Source organism: Macrobrachium rosenbergii, chromosome 5 (genome assembly GCF_040412425.1).
Source record: "Macrobrachium rosenbergii isolate ZJJX-2024 chromosome 5, ASM4041242v1, whole genome shotgun sequence".
Lineage (NCBI taxonomy): Eukaryota > Metazoa > Arthropoda > Malacostraca > Decapoda > Palaemonidae > Macrobrachium > Macrobrachium rosenbergii.
In genome coordinates, this window is record NC_089745.1 from 3,487,267 (window position 1) to 3,507,970 (window position 20,704).

General features: G+C 36.1%; 1 protein-coding gene across 2 annotated transcripts in view; it reads left to right on the plus strand.

Annotated features, from left to right (window-relative positions):
* The window catches only part of Nop56 (Nop56 ribonucleoprotein), a 34,198-nt gene that overhangs the window by 8,937 nt on the left and 4,557 nt on the right, over positions 1-20,704 (plus strand). The window contains exons 1-7 of one of the 2 annotated variants that reach the window (XM_067103372.1): positions 9,538-10,945; positions 13,577-13,781; positions 15,839-15,996; positions 16,313-16,521; positions 17,709-17,896; positions 18,368-18,769; positions 19,807-19,995. In XM_067103372.1, the coding sequence (XP_066959473.1) occupies positions 10,943-10,945; positions 13,577-13,781; positions 15,839-15,996; positions 16,313-16,521; positions 17,709-17,896; positions 18,368-18,769; positions 19,807-19,995 (1,354 nt within the window). In that variant the 5' untranslated portion in view covers positions 9,538-10,942. Of the gene's footprint in view, positions 1-9,537; positions 10,946-13,576; positions 13,782-15,838; positions 15,997-16,312; positions 16,522-17,708; positions 17,897-18,367; positions 18,770-19,806; positions 19,996-20,704 lie in introns of those variants that run through there. The other variant, XM_067103371.1, reaches the window with a different exon arrangement.

Here is a 20,704-nt window from a genome sequence, read left to right on the forward strand (position 1 = left end):
TATACTTAAGTTTTCTGAATTATATAGATACTTGAGTTTTTAATTATATAGATGCTTGAGTTTTTCTGAATTATATAGATACTTGGGTTTTTTAAATTATATAGATTCTTGAGTTTTTGTGAATTATATAGATTCTTGAGTTTTTGTGAATTATATAGATCCTTGAGTTTTTCTGAATTATATAGATACTTGAGTTTTTCAGAGTTATATATATACTTGAGTTTTTCTGAATTATGTACATATGTGAGTTGTTCTGAATTATATAGATACTGTAAATTTTTCTGAATTATATAGATACTTAAATTTTTCTGAATTATATAGATACTTGAGTTTTTCTGAATTGTATAGATACTTGAGTTTTCTGAGTTATATAGATACTTGAGTTGTTCTGAATTATATAGATACTTGGGTTTGTCTGAATTATATAGATACTTGAGTTTTTCTGAACTATATAGATACTTAAGTTTGTCTCAGTTATAAAGATACCTGAGATTTTTGGAATTATATACATGAATTTTTCTGAATTATATAGATACTTGAGTTTTTCTGAATTATATAGATACTTGAGTTTTTCTGAATTATATGGATACATGAGTTTTTCTGAATTAAAGAGATACTTGAGTTTTTTCTGAATTATATAGATACGTGAGCTTTTAACAATTATATACTTAATTTTCTCTTGTAAAAGAAAGTAAAACCTTTAAGCCATGATCACATAATCGCAAATTCATTCTTATTTACATCAAATACAGATTTTTGAAGGTAGTTTAATTCAGTTCCTTCAAACGATTATGAATATATACATGGTTCTGATGAGCTGACTGCATTGTAAAAACCATCACTACACAATAAACTGGTCAGACGACGTGCGTTAAATTTCAGTGTTATTGATGTGGCATCGAGAGAGAGAGAGAGTGAAATCTGATTCCTGGAGGGGGTTGGGTAGTGCTGTCAGCACAGCCCAAGTGGTCCACACGCTTTACACACCACTAAAGGCAAGGTTCAGGGAACTACTAGTATTTGTAGCGTCCCTTGCTGAGGCCCCTAGCTGCGTCCACTTCTTGTTTTCTGTAAAAGAAAACTATTGTGCCGACTTTGTCCGTCCGCACTTTTCCTGTCCGTCCTCCTCGGATCTTAAAAACTACTGAGGCTAGAGGGCTGCAAATTGGTATGTTGATCATCCACTCTCCAATCATCAAACATATCAAATTACAGCCCGGTAGCCTCGGTAGTTTTTATTTTATTTAAGGTTCAAGGTAGCCATAACCGTGCGTCTAACACCACTGTAGTGCTAACAACACAGACCACCACCGGGTCGTGGCTGAAAGTTTCTTGGACTGCGGCTGAGAGTTTCATGGGCCGTGACTGAGAGTTTCAGACATCTTTATACACTGTACAGAAAATTCGACTGCGCCGAAGAAACTTAGCGAGACCGTGGCCACGTTGCCCAAAAATCTATTCCCTCACGCAGTGCACTGTAGGCATTACTTGAGGTCTTTTACAGCGTTCCTTCCGCCCTCAGCTGTAACTCCATTCCTTCCTTTTACTGCACCTCCGGTCATATTCTCTATCTTCCATCTTACTTTCCACTCTTTCCTAACAATTAATTTATAGTGCTACTGCGGGGTTTCTTCCTGTTACACCTTTAAAACTTTATTCACTCAGTTTCCCTTTCAGCGCTGAATGACCTCATAGGTCCCAGCGCCTCGCCTTTGGCCTAAATTTTATTTTCCATTCCTGTACTGACCACCAGAGAGGAGAAGAAAGAAGAAGAAGGTGCATCTAATATTAATAAGAAGAAACATCACTTGAAGGATTCTTCTCATCAACGGGCGCAAGAAATACGACCCCCAGAAGTATTCTGCGCAGGCGCCTCATGATCGTCCTGTCAGTAATCTCGGCAGGCATGCGCCATCCGTGTCAGAGGAGCATCTAAAACAGGTCGGAGTACGAGTTATAAATCCTGGCTCAGTATCAAACCGTCTTTGCGGCTCCAGGCTGGACTTCAAAAACTAAATGTTGAACAGACATTTCTGCGATGCGTAGTACAAATGAAGCGGAAATTGTAATTTTAACACTGCTTGTGGTACAATGCAACACTCCGTGATGTAGCCTGATGTAGCCCAGAAACAATCTTTGAATTGTTGAGTTATAAAGACTTTAAATCACTTCAGGGCAGTTAAATGAAAGAAACATATTCCTCCTTGCTTCGGTTTATTTAAAAGATGAAGGCAATTGTAATGTTCAAATGTCAAACATATCGTACGAGATACCCTTTACGAAGACTGGAAGGCTCTTTCAAACTTGCTAAAACACAGCACGCGTCTCAGAACGGCTGGAATGTGTCCAAAGTATTCCTTTCCTATCAAGCGGCCATTAAACTTCCTTCATGTCCACTTGATCAGTAGAAGCATGTAGGATAGCAAGGACAAGGTTATACTTTCATTGATAAGGTGTCATTGACCTTCTACAGGGAGTGAGCAATTATGGAAGACATGCCGTGATGTCACCATAGGCTGCCGCATCCGTGATATTTATTGCAAGATTTTTTTGGGGGGTATTTAAGGGTCCTTGTCCCTCTTGACCACCCGTTTAGGGACTGGGCTAATTCTAAGGGAGATATGAGGAGTAAATATCCCTGGTCATACATTTAACTGTAGGGATTACTTAAGTTCTTTGCGGCGTTCCTTCGGCCCCTAGCTGCAACCCCTGTCATTCCTTGTAATGTACCTCCGTTCATATTTTCTTTCTTCCATCTTACATTCCACCGTCCAGCAATCGTTTCAGAGTGCAACTGCGAGGTCTTCCTCCTGTTACACCTTGGGAGCCTATTTACTCTCAATTTCCCTTTGAACGCTGAATTACCTCATAGGTCTGTGCTTGGCTTTTGGACAAAATTTTATATACCATTTCATGACACATCATCTCTCCATTGAATGGTAGTGTCTTCGGCGAATTGTTGCCAGATACTGCTTGCTGAATACCGCCATAAGCCTTTTGTCTGAAATATTAAGGGAACTGATGCAATAGTTTGTAGACTGATTGTAGGCCTACCCCAGCATTTAAGGGTCCCTATCTCTCGTAGCCCGACCTTTTAGGGACAGGCCTGATTCTGTGGGAAATATAAGGAAATTTTTTCTTATTTTCTCTAACTACTCATTTATTTGAAACCATATGACAACAGATAATCGATGGGATATCTCAATAGCCAACTTGAAAGATACCTAAAAGATCTATCCCGGAAACAGGTTGCTAGGGAGAGACAAGAAACATAGATTATCAGAAAATGTGTGCTGGAAATGACATATCTAAAGAAAGCTCTTTGACAAGTCAAGAACAGAAGAGTTAGTGTGTATATGTCTGCATGTATCACAAGAAAACGTTGGTAGTATGCCTAAAGAACTTTGCTCTAAACCAAACAGATAGCCTCATCAGTACTGAATTCGCACAGAAACCAGGATGAACTCATAGTATCATACGAAGCCGTGAAAGGAGAGATTACTAAGATAAGGCACTGATTACAAATCAGATTGGAAATCAGCAGAATTTCATATTCGCTGGATACCCGAAGGGCACTTGGAACAGAATCGGGACCCGCTGGACAGAATATAACCAAAAGGAGGCGCCAAGAAGGACGAAGGTTATATATACCAAGGTCAGAGCGTCGTCTGAATTATTCAGAAGGCGCAAGCGCAGTACGTGGATAACAAAATTGAAGAATTCAGACTCCCAGTCTCCGAAACATATATATTATATATATTTTATATATATATATATATATATATATATATATATATATATATATATATAGAAGAAGAGAGAGAAGAGAGGGTGTACATGTCTGTACGTATAGACCGAATTTCAGATACAACCCTGCCTTCATCCTAAAGAGCTATACACAAAGAAGATTTTTAATCTTCTCGCTCCTCATAAGTAGATTATATATGGTGACTGCGTCTGCTCTGACCAGAATTCGAACTTAAGTCTTTTGGGTCGATATATGGGTGACAGTGACTTCATCCACTCCGCTAAATAGTTAAAGTCACTGACATCAATGTACCAACCTTGAAAGGCATACGTTCGAATCCTAAGTCAAGTTATATGCTCTTTTCAATTATAGTTTTTTTGGGGGAAGGTGTAAGGTAAAGTGAATTCAGTATTAAAGGGGTTTGTGGCTTTATGTTTGCAAGTAGAGTGTAAAGTTAATGACAGACCATATATATATATATATATATATATATATATATATATATTACTATCATCGTCCTAAGCTGCTCAACAGGGTGTGTTAGCTAGGCCATTATACACTCCATGTCTCCCACCCCAGTCTAGCAGAACTCTCCTTGTCTTCCTGGATATAAGTCACTTTTATTTCCATCTACTCCTACTTCCCCGTGCTTAGAATATTCGAGATCAACATCTCTTCCTCGTTTGGTGGGTCAATACATACTGCTTTCCTGACCTAGATAGTACTAAGTCTAGGATGATAAAACAGGTAGTACTAAGTCTAGGATGAAAAAGCAGGTAGTACTAAGTTTAGGATGATAAAACAGGTAGTACTAAGTCTAGGATGAAAAAGCAGATAGTACTAAGTTTAGGATGACGAAGCAGGTAGTATATACTAAGTCTAGGATGAAAAAGCATATAGTACCAAGTTTAGGATGATGAAGCAGATAGTACTAAGAATAGGATGAAAAAGCAGATAGTACTAAGTCTAGGGTGACCTAGATAGTACTGAGTCTAGGATGATAAAGCACTGTACTCTAATAAGTCATGGAAGTGTCAGTGAAGGTATGTGAACCTCTTGGAAGAGAAATTGTCCCCAAAACAATGACTGTTCCTCTTGTTTGAGTCACCACTAACCACTGCATTACTCCTGTAGGACAGGTTGCTGGAATTGCAGAAAACTACATCATTCTCGCGGCTCTGTTTGGTATGGAAATGATCAATTATTAGATAAAGGGCTTCTAACTTATCCTTAAGACTTGGTGAAAACCATTGCTCTACCCTGTAGTTCCACCAACTCTAAAGGTGAAAAGTTTATAGGCTATATATATATATATATATATATTACATGTGGTATTACAGTAAAGACATTCATATATATACATACATACATATATATATATATATATATATATATATATATATATATATATATATATATATATATATATAGGTTTGTATAGGTGTGTGTAAAACTATATCCTAGCTCACTTATTTGACTGATGCAGAATAATGGAATTTACTTCCGCAATCTATTTTTAAAACTTGTATATACGAGTAACCTCCAGGAAGCGTTCGTTCTAGCAGAGAAAATTTCAATTAGGTACGAGAAAAGTTTGAATCAGTTTTTGATAAGGATAAGTTGACTTTAACTTTTAATAAGCAGATTTTAACTCCTTTTCTTTAGGGCTTTCTCGCGCAATGTAGGCACAGGCACCAAAGTAACTTCAGAATTAAATGGATTCATTTGATACCCTACTACCTTTGATGAGTGAACCTATTTTTGGATATCCGCGTATACGAGAAACGAAGCAGAACAAGCTTAGTAATTATATATGTCAGCTTGCTTGAAGTAACACCAACCTATCCGTAAAAAACTCATTACTATTCTTGTACACCGGCTATTTTCAATATTTCCTCGTTTTGTTTCTATTTCCTTGTTCCTCGAGTTGAATGCTTTAGCACTGCAGACCGTGTGCACTTCACCGAAGGCAAGGTCTCATTTTCAGCTGAAACTGCATTTTTTTTCCTTCCTTGAAATTACGCGGAAGGAAGCTGCTTTGTAACGTCTGTTGGCAAACGGTCGTTGTTACCAAGGGGGTTAGGCTTGGTTACCTTCCCCCCTGGGGTGAGGGTCGGGGGAGCGGGGATAGAAGAGGTAAAGGATCGTCAGGGAAGAAGAGCTTTGTTGAATGAGTCGATTTGCTTCCATCTTGTTTATCGTAGGCGTTTAGTCAGTAATTTGCTTTTAATACAGTCAAAGGAAATACGAACACTTAGGCCTACTAAAGATTTATCCTTCAAAGTCAGACTACATGTGATGAAGGCTGCATAATATTTCTTGTTTAAATACAAGCAAATGAACAATAAACCAAATACGTCTCCTTGTTAGACGTCAGAACTGGCTCCCACGCGTTGATAAATATTACTTCTTGGAGAGCGAGCAACGTCGTGTATTTAGTGAATTGATGCCGAAATCCCTGTTACGGATGCTTTAAGGAAAACGAAAAACTACACCAGCTCTTTCAGCAAGAGCGGATGCGGGTGGTTTACTGTAAAAAAGAAACTTGATATATCTTTGGCAAGTCTCTGTTAGACATCAAAATCATCTATCTTGTTAGGGGTCATCGTCTGTCATAGCGAATAACTTCTGTGGAGAAGGGTTATCAGATCTAAGTGCATGAAAGAATTAGCTGTTTCCTGCTCTAGAGCACACATTAATAGAAGTATTTAACAAACGTGAGATTAAGCAAAAATGTTGAATCAGTGAAGTCCTTAAGAGCAGTTTCCAGGTAAAGGACTTTTTAACTACTCTTCTTCACCATGTATTCATAAACATTTCATTACACTGTTGTCAGCTTTTTACAATGAGGAATTTGAAGTAGGAGTTAAGAGATACATTCACTTCACCACCAGGAGCAAAGTAACTAACATTATTACAGGGTATCATCCATCGTAAGTGTTTTATTCTTAAGAAGAATGTTTGTCTTTCTGAGAGGGCATAGAGACACTTACAAGCTACTCTGTACAGAGGATTGTCCACTTACACATTTGCTTGTTTAGCTCTTCCTCAAGGAGACAAAATGTGGGGGGATTCTTGTGTGATGGTCATTGGTTTGAAAGGACATCAAAAGCCGTTGGATCTTGCTGAGGTGACCGAGTGTATCATACATTTTGAGTAGTAATCTTTCAATGAATAGCAAAAAACGTCATTGGCTACCTCGAGAATCAGTTACGTAAAGCACCCTTACCTTTTTCGTTAATGTTGTAATGAGACTTTAAACTGTCTTCATGTTATACACTTCCAGAACCTTTCTGCTTTCTTCTTCATTTTTTTGTACCTGTATGGACAATACCTCCAGCAGTGTTGTTTGTGAGCAGTAGATGTTCTTGGTAGCTCTGTCCAGTCTCCAGCTGTGAGCCTTTTGGGTGATGTATGTTTATGATTGCTTTTATAGTGGCACAATAAGATGCCATACTTATCTGGAAGCCTAGCACAGTGCAACATCACTGGACAGGGACCTATGATGCTCGTCTGAGTTGATATAAGTTTCTGTATATTCCAGACATAAAAAAAAAAAAAAAAAAAATTTTTGTGGGTGTTATCTATTACAAGTTGTGGCATTCTGTAGACCCTGCTGCTGGGATAGAGAGGGGTTCAAGTCTTGAGTCAAAGGTGACATGGCACCTAGATTAACAAATTAAAAAATTTTCAGGCAAAAATAGTTTGGCAACTTTATAATTGTTAGGTGTTGAAGGGTTCATTAATAAAAAAGAGTTCCTTACTGACTAAAATATTCTCTCTCTCTCTCTCTCTCTCTCTCTCTCTCTCTCTCTCTCTCTCTCTCTCTCTCTCTCTCTCTCTCTCTCCTTATACTTTTAACTGCATCCAGTCAAAATCTGTTTGTACTGTGTCATAAAAAAAACAACGGCTTAAAAAGTCTTTTCTGTAACTTTTTTCAACAAATGTCTGAACAAACGACTCATTACCAAAGTTTGTAAGCAAATTCGTTTTTATATTACTTCTCATAGATTTCATAGTGGCAAAAAGTTATCGTCGATAGATTAGAGGAACACTAGATATCTGGCAGTAATCTTTCAGATACTGAGGAGCAATGATATTCAGTACAGGCCCTCTTGGGTTAGAATTTAGTAATAAAAAAAAGACACCTTTTTGTGTACATGCATACATGTATGTATGCATGTGTTCTGTGTGAATCTGATGTGTTTATTGAAATCATACACATTTAAATGCGTATGTGTATATGAATATGTACACAATTTCATGCCTCTCCTGGCGATGATACTTGCTTCCTTTGATCCATATAGGCCTAGTGTGTACCATTCTCGTATTTGTATTTTTTTTACAACCGATTGCCATTTTTACTCCTTCCCTGCTGGTGGGGAACATTATGTCATCGACAAATATTAGGGACTATGTTTTCTTATAAGTCTTTTATTTTATTATTATTATTATTATTATTATTATTATTATTATTATTATTATTATTATTATTCCACCAGATGAAGCACTTAATACTAGTTCTTGGATATGTCAAAATATACATTTCATGTGCATCTTGCACAAAGTGCCTCTTATTAAATTCCTGGCTACGCCCCTGAAAGGAAGAATTATAAGCTTTTGAGGATAAGCATTTCGGCACTCCATGATTGCTTCCTAGTTTTAGAATATTGCAAATTCACCATGATGTAAGGACAAGTAAAACGCTTTTTAATCATCGTAAGAGAGAGAGAGAGAGAGAGAACGAACGTGTGTGTAGTGACAGCCTGGATAAAATGGAAGAAAGGTCTACGAAGCTTACTGCTAAATAAGACTTGCCCATTAACAAACACCAAGGAATAAAATATTTTGCACGTATAAATCTTGTGCTTATAACCAAGTTGTTCTTCACATTTAAGAAACCTTTTGCACGATGAATCAACAACATTCTGATTTATTTCTTCTTGTCAAAACCTTGTGGTCAGTTGGTACCAACATTCTGATTTTTTCACGTAAAGTCTTTTTTCTAGTCTTTATCTTTTCACCTTGCACAATTGTCTTTTGCCACCTACGAATAACATGATTGAGTGTTTAGTTAAGTAATAGTCTTACTTCAGCTTTCGATGGTAGAAGTCTTTTATATATGTATTTTTGGTTTTCATGTACTTCACAACACTTGTTTTATATTCATTATTGCCTTGATATATCAAATAGTAGCCAGTGAAATGCAATCCCTGGAGGATTTATTCATTATTATTATTGTTATTACGGATATTTGATATATTTAATATTCTTCCAGTATTAATTAACAAACGAAATACAAGACTATCACTCGTTTCGAAAAGTAATTAATCGTTCAAACTTTATATGGAAAGGAATCGTTCCAAATGTTTAAAACAAATTTGCACCATTAATGAAGTGTTTTATCTTACTGTCTAATTTGCAAACGCCAGAGTGAATTGTTGTTAAGATCTTTCCTTTTTAAATGGAGTTTTGCAATTGTGTCAAATTATATTCGTCTCCCAAAATTCGAAGAAACCTGTGTCGTTTTCTATGTTACCGTCCTCGCTTCTAGACCTGGAGTATCCGTAGTCTTTCCCGACATTGGTAATGTGATCATGACCGCCCTGTCTGTCTGGCTGGAAAGCATGGCATCATTAAAACTTAAATGGGTCGTAATTTTCATGTTTCTTGCGATGGTAATCAGAACTGTCTTGCCAGCTGTATAAACGAGCATGGTAATGAAGGCTTGGAGGTATCTCCTGCACTATATAGTTCTGTTATATTGCTTTAGGTTCTACTTTTCAGACGTAGTCACTGACTAGGGAGCCGTTGCCATGTTCAATAGGCTACAGGTTGATGCACCCATCCATTTTTTATATATAAAAGATTCTAGGAAATCTAAACAAAGTAGAACATTGCACTTTTCTTTGTTCTGAAAACGTTGAAAGAAAAGTTCAATAATCAGTAGCCTGTAGGATTCAGACTCATTTTGGATCTCAGTCTTGTGCTGTGTTATGAAATTTAGAGGTGGTGTGCTGTTTAGACATATGCATTTAATATAATTAGTCACCATTCAGTTGCTCAGGCTACTGAATTAGAATACGGTGCAGTTTATCCTCGTTTATCAGGTGTTGTAACAACAAGGGCTCGCTGGCTGTGGCGTCCATTACAACTTTTCTGAGATAAGGGGGCCGGCAGAAGCTTGGGGATTAATAATAATAATAATAATGTTACTTACCAGTAAGCAGTCACTAATTCTCATATCTTTGTTAAAAATGTAAGATTATTAATCTGAATTTAATTATTAACTCATTATAAGCATGGGTGTCAACACATTTGTCTGGTAAGCAGAGACGCAAAGAGTAAAATACATTCCAAGTTAAATATAATGTATGAAAGATAACACACAGTGCTTTTGAACACAGCGATGTTGAATAACTCATAAAAGTTTTTGCAACTTTGTATTGATTCTGAAATGTAAGTGGAGTGATTGTATTATGATCTGATAAGTTCCCCACTGTGGGGAATTTATTAGAACTCTAATAGATAAGTCCCTCTGAGACTATTTTTTTCATTTTTGAGATGGGGCCCACACAGGAAAGCATATTTGCTCAGAGATTCAGTAACTTTAATACATTTAATACATTTTAAGAAAATAAACAGTAAATATATTTCGTAGTCGTATATAAATACTGAGAGGTCATCATATCTATAAAGTTCACGTATAAAAAAATTAATCAATATATCCTGTACAAAGGACCTGTTGATAAATTTTGGATGAGGCAAAACGAGCAAGACATCTTCATAGACCTATTGTGATCACTTTACTCGAAAAGTGGGCATCATAAAAATTTTTTCAATTATAATTATAAACAATTTCCCCTACATATTGTATAAAGAGAAATTTTATATATATCCCCCCCAAAAAAAATGTGGAAGACACCCACTTAATCTTAACAGGCCTATCGTTAAAACACTTTATAACCAAATGGACTCTGTAAAAGAATAAAAAAAGGTTATGTTTCTATATGATACGATATTTTATATGCAAAGAGACATTTTCTCTATAAGTACACCCCACGTACCGTAGCGTTCACCGACATTGACCATATCCGCCCTGTATACAAGTGTGGCTGTGCGTGTGGTACCGTGATCGTGGTACCACTGATTGTAATCCCGCATGGTGCGTCTTGGCGATGTGAAACGGGGAAAATGGTAAGCTTAAGTTATTTTTCCGCTTTGTCGTAACTGTTTTTTATGATGTATGGCTCCATGTCAAATGCTGTGTTAGTTTTTGTGATGAATTTAAATAGAATTATCCATTGCCGAGACGTTATAGGCCTAGTTTTGTGAAGGTCGTAGTGTATCTTAGGCCTATGGTCGTCGTCGTGAACACGTAGGCCTATGCCCTTCCCTTGTAGATGCTTGGGATGTTATTCCTATTTGATCTATTGTATATTTCCATCCGCCCTGTTAAAGCTAGACTAGGTAGTATATAGGCCTACCGGTCCGAATCCCTTCAACCTGGTTTAGGCCTAAGGCGAGTTTTGGCACTGTCTAGGTGTTGAAATTTCGTAGGCCTAAGCTGGCCTGCTTTGATCGTCCTGAGGCGAGACTAACGCACTTAGTAGGTTAGGTCAGTAGGCTAGCTATTAGCATAGTAGGCCTACTAGTCATTCACGAGGCAAAATTAGGCTAGGCCTACCTGTAGAAGCTTCAGAAGAGGTTGCTGGACAACAGGCTAGGCCTGTAGGTCCTTAAAACGTACGGTGGGGTAGTGTGCAGAGTAAGGAGGCTGGAGTAGGCTAGGCATCGGCGATTTCACCTCATAGCGAAAACTTCCCAAATAGGCCTAATTCAAGTTACTCTGAGGGCTCTAAACCACCTGAAAAATAACTGAGGCCTACCTGGTTAATTTCCGTCAGTTTGCCGTTTGACGCATCTTTTTTTTATAAGTAACTTTTTCAGAGGACCTGAGTGACAAAAACAGTGTTACGCAGCACCGCTCTCCCATAGGCCTAGTTCTGAAGGTGTCCTTCATGTGTCGCCCCGACCACCCCAAAATTCAGGTCGCGGGTAATTTAAACCCAGCCAGTCGCGTGCCTGGTTCCCACAGTCGCCGACTGGAATATGTACCGCCCTTTCCTGTGTTTCTGTTTATGATTTGTGTCTTATTTGTCATTAGATATATACCGTATTTTAGGCCTATATTTGTACGCTCAGGGCTGGTACTAAACACGGTGTCCATTTGGCATGTAACCTGATGGTAACCGAACCACATGGGCGCTGTAGTAATCTCCAGTTTTGCCGATAAACTCAATACGCGGTCAATAGAAGGCTCAATACCGTTAAGATATCTTTAATTAAAGCTTGACATATTTAAATAGCATTTAGACTCGAGTACACATGGAAATCTTATAACTCACTCGATGCAGTATATTGCCACATTTGAAGATTTTCTTCAGCATGGCCTCTGGACACTTATCTCTTTGCAACCTATATATATTTGAAATATTGTCCTTCTAACACACCTCATCTGTGAATTGTAGTGTCTCCTTCATTTTCTCTGGCAGTTCCTGTGTCTTCTGCGCAGACTAATACAGGCCTTATTCACGTATTAATCCTTGCTTTCAAAGATTACTCATAGTCGCATAAGTCTTGAAATGGAGAAACAAATCCTCAGTTATTTATGGGTATGTATATTTAAAAGTAAATCTCTGCTTAGAGCTTTCGGGAATCTGTTCGTTTGAAAAGGAGGGTCGAACAGATTCCCGAAAGCTCTCTGTAGAGATTTGTTTTTTAAAATACACACTCATAAATAAGTATGGTTTTGTTCCTCCAATCCATGCTTTGTTTAAAATAAGTATACCTTAGTTTTACCAGACCACTGAGCTGATTAATAGCTCTCCTAGGGCTTGCCCGAAGGATTAGACTTATTTTACATGGCTAAGAAACCACCTGGTTGCTTAAGAACGGACCTACAGCTTATTGTGTGGATCCAAACTACATTATAGCGAGAAATGAATTTCTATCACCAGAAATAAAATTCCTCTAACTCTTCATCAGCCGGCCGGAGACTCAAACTCGGGCCTAGCGAGTGCTAGTCCACAGCTATACCTTGCTTTGTTTAAAACTGTGATAATTTTATCAATCAGTATCCTAGTAAGCTTTTACCATTTCATTCCAGACAGCTTCTTGATACTTATTCAGAAAGCAGCTCAGTCCCATACACAACCAGAGGTTACTCATCTATATAAGAGTGGTTTTTTTTAGTTACCCTTGGTTGAAGCATCGTGTTTTATATATCTAATAATATGTATACATTCTACCATTATATGCCTGTTAGTGTAATAAGAGAAGGAAAATGAATAGGTATGAAAAGAGATGACAACCCATCATTACCATTAATTAATTATAAATAATTGTGAAATAACTTTTTGCATACAGTACTTTATGTATAATTAAGTGTTCAGTGTTGTGATGCGAGGCTAATCATACTGTTTTGAACATTGAAACTAATAGGGATTGTTAACATCACTCCAAAAAATAAGTAGTACAGTATATATTAAATGGAGATAGATAAATTTTCTGTGGAATTAAATGTTGCTGCTGATTGGAGTGTAGGTGTCATAAGTAATCACTGTATGTAGTTAACAGTAAAAAAAAAAAAGTTTATTTTTTCACTTATGTACACATTCTTAAACCCTTGGTTTTTGTTATATAGAGAAAAATTAATAGAGCACTTAATTTGGCAGGGATTTGTATGTTTAAGTCTAACAATTTATTGTTATTTAATGTCTTTTTTTCTTATGTTATTTCTTATACCTTAAAATTTCTTGTTTCCAGGCTCAACTATATATATTGTTTGAACATGCCTCGGGCTTTGGCCTGTTCAGAGTGACAGAATTTGAAGAAGTTGGTGCCTTTTTGCCCCAGGTCGAAGAAGCGGTTAATGATTCTTCAAAATTCCATAGCATTGTCAGATTGGTTGGTTTCAAACCTTTCACTTCAGCTGCTTCTGCCCTGGAGAATATAAATGCCATTTCAGAAGGTGAGTAGCTTTTCATTAGTTTTCAAGAGAAGCCTAATAGAATTCAGTGACTCCTCTATATAAGTAAAGTTAAGGTCTCGGAGAAACCTTCAGAGCTTCGTAATACTTAACCACACTGGCAGGATTATTAAAAGGTACCATAGAGCAAATATGGTAATGTAATTGTAATTTTCATACTGGTCTGTATATATGGAGTATGTAAATAAAGGCAAATGGTGTTCACCAAGTGTATTTTAGTTAAACCCAGACGGAAAAACAGATGTTAGGTAATAATTAGTGTGGTCTAACAATTTCACCATTCAGACTTATAGCAGAACTATCAGTTCTTTGATGAATCTTTTGACAGCTATGTATTATTGGTTTTAGTAGGCGTACAGTATTGTCTTTATTTTTTAATGCTGTACTATTCAACTCTATTAAAATTGCGTAAGGAGTAAATATTTTTTTCACAGTAACTATTATGCATAAGTTCAACAAATTTACGCATTATAGTTCCCTTCACAATCCTGTGGGTAAAGTTTTATACAGTATACTAAATTCATGTGAAATAGACATTTATGAAACTAAAGCACAACGTTTATACATGCTAATATTGAAAATAAAGCTACATGCTAAAATGTAATTTGTTTCTACAGCTGCTTTACTATGAAACAACTTCAACTTATTCCACAGAATATCATTCAACTTTTACCTTGTGATAAATCTGAGAAAGAGAGTGATGCAATCAAAATGGAAATAAACAATGTATTTTTATAAATAATGTACAGTTAAATATGGGCACGCCAAAAATACTACTGAATATAAACACAGGGACAGATGAACAGATATAGCTGGCATTCAAGATTACATACGATCAGCTGATGATATGGAGGACAAGGTTGAGAAAGATTTCTTAGGTTAAAGCTTAAAAGATAAATGGAGAGTCAGCCCGTTAACGCTGCTAATTTCATATTGCAATTAGCGTTTATGCACTTCAGTCAAACACTTTTTGGGGCAAAAAATCAAGCTTGATTCCAGATTTTTTAAGTATTCCAGGCTCTGTTATGCAGCAGAACATTAAGCTACTCTTCATAGCAGTGATTTTTTTAATTTTCTGAACCCATACAGATATGTGAATTTACTAGTTTGTGCTGTGTGGGTCTCTATTCACAAGTTCTTTGTAGAATGCATTATAAAAAACAATCATTACCCATGCCCTTGTAGAATTGGATATATGTATACTGTGTCATATTTTCAAAGCATTTACAACAGTTTCTTGTGGCAATATCAAAAACCTAAATCTTAAGAGATGGCAAGTAAAGGTTGTCACTTGAGCCATTCCTTCGAGTGATAAAAAACACCAGAAATATTTAATTGCATAAAGCATATTCATTGATTCTCTATGATGCTAGGTGCATAGCAACATATTAAATTGATTGTAATAGGGCTCCCTAACGATATTGTTTAGTTTTGTTTATTTCAGCTTTAGAGTCTGGTTTATTGTACCAGTAATTAATGTAACAACCTTTTTGTTGTGGAGAATTCAGTGTCCTGAAGTCAAAAAGTTTGTATGTACTCACTTTGTATAGAAACCAATTATTGCTTGCTAATGTTGAATGTTTCTTTGCGTGATTTGAAATATTCACGTAGATACAATAGTATGTATCCGAATATTTGTTTCTTACGTAAGGTTACTGGTTCTTACATTTTTATTGAATTGGCATTGCTTTTAATGTTTATTTACAGTAATATAATTTTTTTGCATATTGTAGTCATAAAAGCTTCACTTAGAAATTTTAAAAGTCCCTTAGCAATTGTTGAATGTCACTTAGCAATTGCTGAAAAAGTTAAGTATACCTTAGTTTTACCAGACCTCTGAGCTGATGAACAGCTCTCCTAGGGCTGGCCCAAAGGATTAGACTTTTTTACGTGGCTAAGAACCAGTTGGTTACTTAGCAACGGGACCTACAGCTTACTGTGAATCCGAACCACTTTATAGCGAGCAATTGCTGAATGTATTCTTGTAAGTACATGATTTTATATTCTGTTAGTTGACTGAGATATTGATTATTTTACAGGTATACTCACGTCAGAGTTGTCTGCATTTTTGGAAACAAATTTGCCTGCGGTAGGCAAGAATAGTAAGGTTCTGCTCGGAGTGGCTGATGTGAAACTTGCGGCAGCCATCAATGAAGCGCTGAGTCTTTCAGTAACTCATGTTGGAGTTGTACCAGAGGTATGTACAGCATTGTGTTGTTGACTTGAGTTTGTTTTGGCCTTGTATTTCATACTTTATTTCGTATGATTTTTTATTATAGTTTGTAATATGAATTGTAACATTATAGTTATGTAGTGTATTACTATTATTTGTTCATATTTTCAAACAGTTGACCTCATATTTTAGAGAGAGGAATAGATGTACATTTTAATAGGATAGTTTGTTGCATGGCAGTATAAAGGAAAATAGGGGCTCTTGTTAGAGTATTTAAGTTTATCACATAATTTATACTATGAAACTATGTTGCACTAATAGTGTTGAATACTTTGTACAGATTATACGTGGCATTCGGCAGCACCTTTCAAGTTATGTGAAGGGCCTGTCACCTGCGTCTATGAGACAAACAGAGCTTGGTCTCGGCCACTCGTATTCAAGAGGGAAAGTGAAATTCAATGTCAACAGGGCTGACAACATGATCATTCAGAGCATTAACATTTTAGATCAGTTGGATAAGGACATAAACACATTTGCTATGCGAATGAAGTAAGTTGTAATATTTATATACAATTTATATTTAATTTCATGTTTTATAAATGTATTGTCAGTTACAGTCTTTATGGAATGTTTCTTTGATAATTTGGGTATACCTTTTTTCCATTCATGAAAGGATTAAATCATGGACATTTTTTATAATTTAACCTTTTCATTTGTTTTTAAGTTACTGAAAAGCCATCTGCCTCTTAATCTGTAATTATAGTGTGTCAGACACCTCAAGATTGCTAGGGTGGGGCAAACAAGGAATTTTTGTATTGCCAAACATCTCATTGCTGTGGTAAAAGTATGGGCTGAGCTGAGCTTATCAGGTGAAAGTTTTCTTAAGTAGGGCAGTGAATTTAAAACTTAACATTATAAACACATTTGACATTAGATATTTTCATCAGAAACCTATTTTTTACATAAAATTAAAGTGGTATTGAATGAATTTTCATGCATGCCTGTATTTCATACTTTCATTTAAAAAAAAAAAAAAAAGGGCATTAGATACAATAGTACTTTGGAGGTGAATCTAAGCATCCAGTGTAGGAAGGTACAGAGACCATTGAGTAATGTCTTATGATAAAATCAAGAATGTTTGATTCCAGATTGACTGGCCCATCCATTTAAAATGAAAATCTTTTCTTTCCACTACAGTTCTAGGACTTGTTAGATATTCTTTATTCCATCCTACACTATACCATAATCCAGCTGAGACTGTTCGTGCCCCATCATTTACCAACTAACCAGATCACAGTTTAAAATCAGTCAGTTTCGTGGATACCATTCTAGATTAGCAAAGATGAGATACCAGTGGTCATTCCAGCAACCCGAGTACAAAGTACAAAATTTAATGATTAACATGTTTGTTAATCCATAAAAAGAGTTGATTTTTTATCCATTTGGTTTCATCAATTATTTCATTTTAGACAGGTTGTTTTTTATCTTAAATGATTACTGTGAAAGAAATCCTTTTTTATGCTGTGGCTGTTATAGTGATGTAAATGGTATTTCTGTACACTTGTGTTTACATAAGGTAAAATATCCACCTAATGAAAGTTATGGAACTTGACAGTGGATTGATCCTAATTTAAATGCAAAAGGTCATACCTGTTATTATTTAAATACCGAAGTTCAGTTGGATGTCTTATGTTAAAGAATGTAGTATGTGCTTACACTAGATTTTCTTCTTGCAGGGAGTGGTATTCTTATCATTTTCCTGAGTTGGGAAAGATTGTAACTGATAACTACCAGTACAGTCTATGTGCAGATGCCATTAAGGACAGAAAGACACTTTCAGAAGCCTCCTTGGAAAAGCTGGAAGAAATTGTTATGGACCCAGCCAAGGCACAAGCAATTCTTGATGCATCAAGAATGTCCATGGGTAAGTGGTAGTGGTGTCTTAAATTTAGTCATATTCCAACTTGCTCTTTTTGATATATAAATTATAAATATAGTGTTATCACATTCACTTCATTTTAATCGTATTATTTGTGACATAATTGCAAGTTAGATGTCATTAGAATGAGCTTTCTTGGTCCTTAGAATGAAAACCCAAGTAAGGTTTAGATTATAGCCATAGCTGACCGGTTGCAGTATTTAAGAACTTACAGTAAATTTTTGACAGAGTGTAAAAGTTAAGAATTATGGTAAGTTTGTGTAACTTATAACTCAGCCTGTCCATCCTTAGTTTTAAAAAGCTGTTCATACAACTATTATATCATAGAACTGTAAGTTTCATGTCATTAACGCTGCAAGTAATTGTGAAAATTATGAAAGTATGTCCTTCACAGTATTTTTAGACTTTTTTCCTCACTTTTTCATGTAAGACTGATTTGGTTATTGCTTTTCACAGGTATGGATATATCACCCATTGATTTGATGAACATTGAGAGATTTGCTAAGCGAGTTATAAGTCTCTCTGCATATCGCAAACAGCTGGCAGAGTACTTAAAAAATAAAATGTCCATGGTTGCACCTAATCTTGCTGTTTTAATTGGGGAGGTGGTTGGAGCACGTTTGATTTCCCACTCAGGGTCACTGACCAATCTGGCTAAATATCCAGCCTCAACTGTTCAGATTTTGGGTGCAGAGAAAGCGCTGTTTCGTGCAATCAAGACCCGCAGCAACACTCCTAAGTATGGTCTGATTTACCATGCGTCTTTTATTGCTCGTGCTGGGCTAGCCAATAAAGGAAGAATTTCAAGATATTTAGCCAATAAGTGTTCAATTGCTTCAAGAATTGACTGCTTTTCAGGTAAGTGTGTACTTTGAAAGAGTCAAGATTCCTTGTAATAATTGGTAAAAACTCCAGGTTTTCAGAAGTAATTAATGTTCTGACCAATATTTGTAAACCAGTGCCAGACCTTTTAGAAGTAAAATGACAAAACAACAAATGAAATCATGAAACCTGCTGAAGATTTCAGTAGGATAACCACACAGAAGAATTGATGCTTGTATGACTGTTGGACATGTATGTTATATGACTTGAATTTCAACCAACACCCAAGAAGTTTAGTAAATCCATTAAGTAAACTTGATATTCCTAGGATTGCTGTTTTCATGTTTCTGCAGTGCCTATGTTAGTTTAATTCTTGAGTTTGTTGTACTTCTTTTTTATTTTGATTTAACAGTAGGTGTCATGTGTTGCATTTTTCCATTATTTCTTTTTTCTGTGTATTGGTCTTCACCTTGCTACTTCCATATCTATTCTACTCTTGACCAACTGTTAGCCATCCCTTCTTTATCAGATGTCAAAACCATCTAAATCCTTGTGGTGTCTCTTTTGAGCTTCCTGATATCACATCTCTCCACCAATTCCTGTCTTACTTTGATCTTCCCAGTGTACTTGGGCTATGAATATTAACATTCCATGGTTACATCATGTTAAAACCTCCAGTTTCCTTGTCTGTTCTTATGTTTTGCTCCTTAGATAGTTAGTACAGGACTTGGGTACTCTTTTGTGGTTTTATACTGTCTCTGCTAATTGTACATTTATATATATCAGTAGTGTAACTACCTTCCCATTTCATCGGTGCAGGTAACCTTCCTGAACTCTTGCCTCAGGAATTCTTCCTAGTCTTATCTTGTAATGTATTTTTGGCATCTGAAATCTCTTACTCTGTGTAGATTATGCATCGTGAGCGTGTGATGCCATTTGTTACATTTAGTACGCAGTATGAAAAGTAAACTATTTTAGAATTGTTTGCAGTATCTAAAACCTTAAAAAAATGTTTGCCCTTTAGCGTTTTAAAAATTGCTGCAATAAATGTGGCTTTTGCATTTTTTCAACAGAACATTTAACATCAGTCTATGGAGAAAAATTGAAGGAGCAAGTAGAAGAAAGACTCAAGTTTTACGAAAGTGGAGACATCCCGAGGAAAAATGTGGAAGTCATGGCTGAAGCCTTAAGTGAACACAATGAAGCACTTAGCAGAGCACAGTTAAATGCTAAGAAACGGAAGCGGGAAGAAATGGCTAACGGTAAGTTATTTATTCATCTTGAGATATATTCCAAGTCAGCCCTTTGGAAGTTGGATTGTAGCATGGTAATATAGTTCATTGTGTAGTTTAGTAGTGGGTTTGGTTTTATCAAGCTTGTTAGAGATGTAGGCAGTACAGTAAATAAAAATTTGTAGACATTTACAAAAAAATTATTTGAGGATTATTATCATCAGTTATTTAGGTCTCACATGGCTGGCCTGAAGGATTTGTCTTTTTTAATGATAAAGATTGTATTTGTATTTTATTAAAGTTTATATAATTTGTTTAATTGAAAATGATGAGGAATCTAGTAACATTATTGTAAGTGGGTAATATGATCAGTAGAGTTGAATACTGAAATGCATATGTAAATGCTCTCAGTTTATTAATGAAGTCAATGTTATGAATGTAGTACTTTTGTAATTGAAAATGGCTTATGAACAGGTTGCTGCTTATTTCTAAAGTTTGAACCCTAAATATGACCCAAATCATGCTCCCAAAGCACTTTAGTTTCATTTAAAAGTTAGCTTAATACACTACCCTTAAAAAAAGAAATAAATGGTTGGCATAAAAATATAGAGTACAGTATCACCTAATGGGTATTTGCCATGCTAGCACATTTACAGTACAGTATACCAATGTTACCCCCTGTACTAATTCATTGGCTGCCGTTTTCTTTTGCACCCACAGTAAGGTAAAACCAAGTAAC